At 40.6% G+C, this 9,696-nt stretch overlaps 1 protein-coding gene across 1 annotated transcript in view; it reads left to right on the forward strand.

Annotated features, from left to right (window-relative positions):
• Positions 1 to 9,696, forward strand: part of LOC109376410 (disabled homolog 1-like) — a 545,742-nt gene that overhangs the window by 528,053 nt on the left and 7,993 nt on the right. Inside the window, exon 4 of the mRNA XM_019632327.1 lies at positions 8,160 to 8,299. Coding sequence (XP_019487872.1) covers positions 8,160 to 8,299 — 140 coding nt within the window. The remainder of the gene's footprint in view (positions 1 to 8,159; positions 8,300 to 9,696) is intronic.

Consider the following 9,696-nt stretch of genomic DNA (forward strand, 5'->3'; position numbering starts at 1 on the left):
AGCTTTTTACTCTTGCTCCCTAATTCTAGCCTTCCCTGCTATGGACTGAATATTTGTGTCTCCCTTCCCCCAAAATTCATATATTGAAGCCCTGCCCCTCAGTGTGATGTATTGGAGGTGGGGCATTTGGGAGGTAATTTGGCATAGATGATGTCATGAGGGTGGGGCTTCCATGATGGCTTCAGTGCCCTTATAAAGAAGAGCAGGAAAGACCAAAGCTCTCACAAGGGCTCTCTCTCTGCCATGTGATGACACAGCCAGAGTCCAGCCATCTGCAGGCCAGGAAGAGAGCCTTTACCCAGAGCTAAATCTTGCACCTTGAACTTCCCAGCCTCCAGAACTGTCTGCCGGTTAAGCCACCCCCTCAGTGGTGTCTTGTTACAGTAACTGAGCTACCTCCTTAGTTGTTTAAGTATCTAAAACACAGAAGTGAATGCTCAGCTCAATATAAGGTCTATGTTGAAGTTGACTTCTACTAGATAGGGACATACTGTAACGGTCAAAAGTTAACAGAGTTCTCTCAGCCAGACTAACCACATTGGGAAAACAAAACAAACAAAACAAACAAAAAAAAACTTAACTTGGTTCTGTGGCCATACTCATAATCTGTGAAGAGTGGGGGAGATAAAGATCAATCTTGGGTGTGGAATGCCTTTTATGTGGCTATTAGCAGTCTTTAGCAAACAACCTGGAGTTGGAGGCCATTTATGACTCCAGTAGATTCATGTGGGCTTTCTGCCTCAGTGTCATAAAAAATATGCTAATTGCATGCTCCCTTCAGACCCTGACTCCTGACAGAGGTGCTTGTTTTTGTTGAAGCTTCTGCAAGGTCACTCCCAGGGTGAGACCTCCACATTGTCGGTGCCTTCTGCTCCAAAGGCAGGGTCATGGTGTAATTCCCAGCAGCATCCTTGAGGCCTGTTCAAAACTTACTCAGTGCCCTGGGGACTGCCTCTGTTTCAATTCAGAGGAGAATCACTTCTTGGGTTATGAGGTGAGCAGGTGGTGATGAGGTTAAGAAACGTTCATGGAATGGACTTGAAATAAGATCTGTCTGGAAGGGGTGTTTAAATGACCCCTTCCACTTTTCCACAGTGATCCTGACTCCTGCAATCTACTAGCCTCTTTTTAATAAATACATAAATGCATTCATTTATTCAGTTATTCAGCAGAGCTGGGCATTGTGGGTCCACTCTGTGCCAGGCACCATGCTAAGTTCAGAGAAAACAGGTAACTCAATCCTAGCCCTTGACCTCCTAGAGCTCGAGTGTAGAGGAGGAGATGCCCATGAAAACACGGTCCACAAGGGGTCAGGGTGCTGTGGCAGATGCGGTGAGGGAATGGAGTCAAAAGATGTATCTGTGCGTTAGGAAAATGCCAGGCTCTTGGGATACCTTGGCCAACCAATCTGACATAATTCCCGCCTTTCTGGAGCTTGCAGGCTAATGAGAAAGCTGGATCTGAAGCAGATTATTACAGATAAGATCAATTCCTTGCAAGAGTGTGGTGCGATTATCAGGAGAATACTGTGGCTGCATCTCAGAGGGGACCTACCGGATAGATCTCTGGGATCTGAACACTCCCGGGCACATGGCATGGTGCTGAGACCTCAGGTGTCGAAGGGGAGGGGGGAGGGGATGGCCGGATCGGGGAAGATAGGGATGGGAATGCCTTCCAGGCCCAAAGCAGAGCAGGTGCAGAGCTGCAGAGCATGGCTTGTGGGAGGGTCTGGTCAGGGCCTCTATGGCAAGAATGTGAGAAGTAAGGGGGAAGGTGGTCCAAAATAAAGTTGATGAGTTAAACAAGGACTAGATGTGGAGGCCTTATAGAGATGTCAAGAGGTTAATTTTAATTTGTAAGTAGAGGATAGGGAGAAGTACTTCAAACACATCTTTACACCAGCGAGTATACTTGATCTGAGGGTATACTTGAAATAATTGTCAAGACATAAAGCAAGTCAGAGAAGGGGCAACAGCAGGAGCACAAGGCATGGTGGAGCCTGCTCTATAGGACTGGAGCTCACAGGGTTTGGAACACGGGGCAGAAATGAGATGGGAAAGGGAGGACAGCATCCCTGACCCCTCGCTAACTTTGTCTTCATGGGCATCTCCTTCTCTGTCCCTGAGCTCCACGGGGCTTGAGAACTGGGACTGTGTCTTCTGGGTTCTTGGAACCCAGCAAGGTGCATATTATTACGAACAGATTTCTATCCTTCATTACCATTCAAACGTTTTAAAGGTTATCATTTAACTTGAAATCCCCAAATCAGAATTTTGTATTGAAATTCTTCTTCTGAGGACCCCAGTTTGAGAAATAGTACCTTACGGGGAATTTCTACATAAGCAGGTTGCTGTTCAACCCTTTGCTGACCTTCAGGGATTACCTCCACTCCAATCAACTGAATCTACTGGGCCCTCCCACTAGACTCAGGATCTCAGTGGGCAGGATTTAGGAATACGCTTTGTTTGTTTGTTTTAGTTTGATTTTTACAGGTGCTTCTCCATTATACTAGAATTAGAAAATGACTGCACTAACCTGTACACTTGTTCACTAGAATGTAACCACCACGAGTACAGGAATATTTATGCATTTTGTTCGCTGCCGTATCCCTAGCACCTTAGAACTTACAGTTGACACTCAGTATATAGCAAATAAGTGAATGAATAAATGATCAATCAACCAATCAATCAACGGGAGCCTTACACTTCCCCAAGTGTTGTTGTTACAGTGTTGTTTAAATCTAATCCTCACAACAGACCGGGTCATTAATCACTCCCATGGCCTAAAGAACAAAGCCTGAAAGCTTAGGTGTGACTTCCAACTCCCTCCATGACTGGGCCCTCCAGCTTTTGCCAGCATCAGTCCAGCCGTGTCCTCTAGCGCGGTGCTTCTCAAACACATTGATTGGCTCAGGCTCAGCCCACGCCAATCTAATCATACCCTGTGGGGTAGTGTCTGTGGTTCTAAAATACAGCCAGGGTTGAGAAACACTCAGCCTAGCCCAACTGCTCACTGGTCTCTGAATGGCATCATGCGTTTTGTCCTTCTGGAAAACTTCCCCCGTGCTGCTTTACCTGTTGAACGCCTGCTTTTTCATCCAGCCTTCCTCAAATGGCATCTGACCTCTGCAGCTGTTCCTAATCCTCTCCCCGCCAAAAGGAAACAGTGTCTCCTCCCCTCAGCTCTATATGACATTCATAGCCCTGGTCCTATTTTGTAAAGTTCCGTGTGTCCCCTTTTGAAATGTGGCTTCCTCCAGACAGAAGAGGAGACGCTTTTCAGTCACCTAGGTACCACAGAAAGCTAGCACAGCACCTAGCACAAAGAATACCCGGCAGCAGTAGGGCATACACATGATGACAGTAGAATTAGGGTGACCACACAATTCATCATCCAAAACAGGGGACTTTGGAGAGTAAGGAGGGTGCTAGTAATCATAGTATTAGTAATAATAGCATCAGGAGAAAAGGTGTAAACAGGGACTATCCCAGACAAACTGGAAGTATGTTTACCCAGATAATCGTCACTATCCTATGTGCCTCCTCTGTGTCATTTATTTGACCTACACAGTGACTCCACTTGAGAGCAACTGTTATTATCCATGCTTCACAGAGAAAGATGCTGTAGCAGACACATGTAAAGTAACTCACACAACGTAACACAACTAGGGGTGTGGGACTTGAACTCAGGTCCTCTGAATCCAGAGCTCATCTGGGCCATTAGGCCCACTTGCCTCCCAGTGGAAGATCTCAGGCCTTGGAGTAGGACAGGATGAGGTTCTATTCCCAATTCAATCCAAAGAAACTTTATCTCTGGCTTTAGTTTCTTCACCCACAGCCCTACGGTAATGCCTATTTCCAGTAACCCTGGAGGATTAAGTGAGATAAGGTATGAGAAGATCAGGCATCCTGCGTGTGCTTGCGACGTACTTGTCCTAGGAGTAAGTTATCCGCCATTTTACTGTAGCCTCCATTAGACATCTACTCACATAGTGGTGACACAAAGTGAGAAGTGGTAAATACTGTAACACAGTAGCTCAGGAGGTCACCAGAGGCCATGTAGTCTAATGGTTAAAAGCATGAAATTTTGCTTAACACTTAGGTTCAAATTCAGGCTGTGGGATTTGAATAGACGTTTCTCCAGAGACAATATGCAAATGAACAATAAGCACATGAAAAGATACTCAACATCATTAGTCCTCAGGAAAATACGAAACAAAAACATGATGAAATATCACTTGACACTCGCTAGAAAAGCCAAAAAGACAGACAATAAGAGATGTTGGCATGAACATCCGGTAGAGAAACTTAAACATTACCTCCTACTTTGCAGGTAAAGTTGTAAAGTGGTAGAACCACTTTGGAAAAAACAGTTGTATAGGTCCTCAGAAAGTTAAACATGGAGTTACCCTATGACCCAGCAATTACTCTCCTTGGTATAATACTTAAGAGAATTGAAAAATATGCCCACACAAAAACTGATAACACATAATGCATTGCAGCATTATTCATAATAGCCAAAAAAAAAAAAAAAGAAAGAAAAAAACCAAAATGTCCATCAACTGATGTGGTATACCCATACAATGAAATATTATTTGGCAAAAAAAAAAAAAGACATGATGCACTGCTACATGCTATAACATATAATAACCTTGAAAACGAGATGCTAAGTGAAAGAAGCCAGTCACCTGTTGCATGATCCTATTTATATGAAATGTAACTTGCTTTCAGAATAGGCAAATCTATAGAGACAGAAAGTAGATGAGTAGGTGCCTAGGTCTGGTGGGTTTGGGGGAGATAGAGAGTGAGTGCTAATGGGTACAGGGCTCCTTTTCGGGGTGATGACAATGTTATGACATTAGCTAGTGGTGATGGTTGCGTAACTCTATGAATGTACAAAAACCACTGAATTGTGGTTTGAGAGTTATATATCATGTATCCCAACAAAGCGGTTACTGAACAACTTAGGCTCTGCGGCTGACATTGAGCACTGGTGTCATCTCCTATAATAAAGGGCTCATTACAGAGTCTAACTCAGAGAACAGGTGTGAGGATGAAATGAGAGACATGTGTAAAACTCTTGGCACAGTGACTGCTTAATAAGTGCCTGATAATAGATAGCGATGATGGTAATGGTTTTTATTAAATGCATGGCCTTTTCGCTTGTCCATCTTGAAGCACAGGGTCAGTGGTGCTTTCAGCAACATAAGCTGGAGATTCATGACGACTTAGGATTCATGAAAACTGACCCTCTCTTTGACACCCTCAGATAGTGTGTGCCTCTGATGGCACAGCCTTATGGCTCTGATATCTGTTATTTATTTCTTAACTAATATAACTGAGACCTTGCTCAAGATGCGCTCATGAAAAATTACCCTTTTAATGGTGGAGCATTTAATGAGAAACTGGATTATCTACTGCATAAGTGCCCTTCATACAAATTAGCTTGGCCCTGGGTCCTAATCTAAATTGGGCTCCCTACTTTCCTCTAAATGGCCTAATATTTTCTTATTAATCTCTGCCCTTGTTCACCTGATCTGGCTCTGCCTCCTCTTATGGCGCTTCCTCCTTGGCAGAGCTCTCTGCCCTGACAAAGGTTTCTTAAGGCTGTCTTTGTGTCTGACTCATGGATATTTTTCAGACATGACATGTAGGCTGGAGACTGTTCCATTTTCAAGCTGTCTCTCCAATGGAGTCTTAATGCTGTCAGTGCATTGAGTATCAACAGATTTAGGACGCGTAAGAGATGGGGCTTTAGAGGAAAGCTGGGTCCATGGGAAAAAATTAATCACAGCGATGAAGAGAACAGGTGCGAAAACACAGAACACCAGCAAACCACAAGCCTGGGCTCTGGCATCAGACAGACCTGTGTTTTGGTCCTACTCAGTGAATCTGGACAGGTTACTTGCCCTCTCAAACCTTCAACTTAGATCTTTGTCTATAAAAGCTGAATAACAGTACCACCTCTAAGATTTCTGGAGCTAAACAGGTTGGTGCATTTTATATGCTTTGTATAAGACATGATATGCACTACCTGGTATTACAGTTATAAATAAAGCTTGGAGGAAGTCCCAGGTAGTGAAAGGGATGTTAGTAGTGACTGAAATAGGATCATGTGTTCAAGAGTCAAAGATGGTATTTATTACAGAGTAAGATGACCTTCCCAAGGACTAGACCAAGGCGTAGGCCACTCCTACCAAACACTGCGTAATAATACAGAGCAAGGTGACCTGTAATGTGGAGCCCTGTTGTTCTTTGTTCTTAGCTTGAGCCTCTCATCTCTGTCCTCACTGATCCCTGGAGGCTTAATTTTTACACTGATCACAGTTTCTTACTGATCATCCATGTGTAATATATGTCTTATGGAATGTTTCTCAAAGGCTTTACTATACTAGCAGTCAGTGAGGGGACAGTAGGATAAACAGCAACCAGGAGCTGGGGACCACAGGTCCAGGCATGGGTCTGCGGACATTTCTCCTTTGTGCTCTCCCACCCTCAGCATTGTATCTTCCACATGCTTTTCCTGGGCTCATATTAGCGGTGACAGCCACCATTTACAGGAAACTTACCATGTGAATACATGCTTTGCACATACTATCTCACTTAAGTTACTGTTCGTAATAACTCGGCAAGTAGATATTTAATCTTCATTCACCAGATAAGAAAATGGGGGTTCAGCAGATAGTGCAGTTGGTTCACAGGTAAGAGAGCCATGATTTGAAAAAGGATATCTGACTCTAAAGCTTGTACCTTCTTACATACCCAGCATAATGCACAGCACACTTTTATTTGCAGTCACCAAAAACTTGAGCTTCTAGAGGCACAGACTCTGTCTCATGTATCTGTTGCCAGTGAGTCGTAGCATCTGACACAAAGGAGATGCTCAGTGAGGGATTAATAAATGAATGAAATGCAAGTCCTGTTTTGTCATCAAAAAGTATTATACAATGGTTAGTTAGCTATTGCTGGGTGGTTTTTTTTGTTTTTGTTTTTTTCTATTTTCAGCATGTCCTCAAATAATCCTCATCCCCACATTATAGAAAGGCCTTAGTTTGTACATCAAATAGACCAAAATGGGCTAAGTTATAGCTAATGTCCTCAGCTCTAAGTTTCTGACCAATGATGAAAGGCACGATAGGGGAGGTATCAGAAGCTGAAATTAATGATGCCCCAGGGGATGAATATCAAAAGGCTAGGAGGTTCCAGGTTTTAAGAACCACGTGTGCAATGCCCCAACCTGTGAGGAGTTTGATAAGGTTAGAAATTTGAATTTCTTTGTCTTCATATTTTTTTCTATATGAACTTGAACAAGCTTTTTGAATTCTGTGACCTTCACTTTCATCATCAGGAGCATGGATATGATTGAGTTGTTAGGAAGAATGGGGACGCAGTTTGTGAAACATTTCCTATGAAACTCGTCCTCAGTTCACAGTAACTTTACTGTCCATTTTATGTGGATGTGTTTGAACTTCTGGATGATATGTCTTAGCAAAACATTATGTTAATAATTACAGAGAAAGCCTGTCGCAAGGTATGGACACGCCATACCAAGTAGTGTGGAAGGTTATTTCTGTACACACATGAGTTAGCAGAAGAGATATTGTGAAACCATTTTTTGATAATTGTCCCCGGGTCATTACTTGATACAGAGCAATTACTCTGGAGTCTATCTATAAAACAGCCCATGGAGTTGGGTGTAAGGAGGTTTCTTGGACCCTGGCCAAAGTCATATTAAATGCTAGGAATACCAAAGAGGCTCAATGCTAATACTATTCTAATAAGAATGTCAGACATGAACTCTCAGTGGGTGATTATCATTTGTTGAGTACCTAGTGTGTATCAAGCACTGCATTGGGTGCTTGACACATGGTGTCTGATTTATTTATCTTAATGTCCCATTGGGGTTGGTTGTTTTTAACTTTTTTTTTTCTGTCCTAAAAAATACAGGCTCAGAGAGGAAAAGTAATCTGCCTCAGGATTTAAAAGGCTAGAGACAGAATTTGCATTTAAAAGTATTGCCATGTTTTTCTACTTGGTCCAATGATTTGACTTTCCTAGAACATAGAAGAAACACGAGAGCAAATCTCAGCGCTGTGGATATTCAAAGCCAACGTGGCTCGAACACCTATATATCTGAATCCCGCTTTTCTCTGTTTGTAGGTCAGGATCGCAGCGAAGCCACTTTGATAAAGAGGTTTAAAGGTGAAGGCGTCCGGTACAAGGCCAAACTGATCGGGATTGATGAGGTTTCTGCAGCTCGGGGAGACAAGTTATGTCAAGATTCCATGATGAAACTCAAGGTGCTGTGTAAACATTTTAATTTAAATGTCATAGGTTTCATATGACTGAGAGAAAGAAATGATTATATAATCATTATGAAAAAAATTTTATTCAGTTATTGGTAAATTTCTTGGGTCACTGATGAATCACTTTACTTATTCATTAGGAAGAGAATTCATTCAGCAAGTATTTATTGAGCACCTCCTAGGTGGAGGTATTTTATTAGGCTCTGTTTTATCATTTTTGTGTATAATATTTTATTCAATTTTATCTTCATTTGTGCAATGCCTGAAAAAATAAAGTAATATCACTGAATTACATATAGTCCCTTAGATTTTATGAATTTTCACCACTTCGTTATTTTTAAACAAATTTTATATATTTCACCATATGATAAATATGGTAAAAGATGCTATGTTAAGATAAAAGCTGATTTTATCCATTCTTGTAATTTCTATTAATGTCCCTCAAATACTTTATAATAAAGGAAAAATATTCTTTAAAGTAATATTTAACTAGATATTGAGATTTGGTGATATCACAGAGAAGTTTCTGATTTTAAATGTTTTAAAGAAGACATTTCATTGAGAAATCTAAGAAACAAATTGGAAAAAAAATTTCATATACAAAATAAGAAAATTATGATATTAAATGGCTATTAAAAACATACAAAAAAGAAAATTGTTTGTTCCTACATTCTGGTCTCCATACCATCCACGTTTATTTCTATTTTTTAAATAAGTGACGTAAAACATTGAAAGAAACCCAAATGATTTACCATTCAGTCTACAAAATATTTTATGTATTTAAAACATATGATTTAATTATTTTACTGATTACAGAATTCACGAAATGTTCATTGTAAAATACTTTGAAAATACAGAAAAGTATTAATGAGGAAAATTGAAATCATCCACAATCCCACCACACAAAGAAAATCAGTATCAGCATTTTTAAAGTGTGTAACCTACCATCTCACTTTGTGTTTCTATATACATTATATGAATTATACACATACATAATATAATTGGAATTACTATTTATATAGTTTTATATCCTGTTTGCTCATCTAATAATATATTATGAACATTTATTTTTTTCATTACCTTCAAATAGTCACTGAGGATACAACTTGGTAGTGTAATTTTTTAAAATGTAAGCGGAAAGGAAGGAAAAAAAACAAGGCTGGCCAAAGGCTTGAAAGTATTAAGAGGACAATATCTGCAGAATACATCTACATTGCCTTTTCGTTACTATTTGCTTAATAAATCACAGCTATTATTTTTGTTTATACTATACACATTTTCTCAGCAGTTGAAGATGTATATCAGATTCTGAGAGTCAATATAGCGTGACTGTGTGAATCATCATTTTTCAAAACTCTTAATTTTCTAAAATGTGTATCCATTACTTTTTT

This window comes from Hipposideros armiger, unplaced genomic scaffold (assembly GCF_001890085.2).
Source record: "Hipposideros armiger isolate ML-2016 unplaced genomic scaffold, ASM189008v1 scaffold_1122, whole genome shotgun sequence".
Lineage (NCBI taxonomy): Eukaryota > Metazoa > Chordata > Mammalia > Chiroptera > Hipposideridae > Hipposideros > Hipposideros armiger.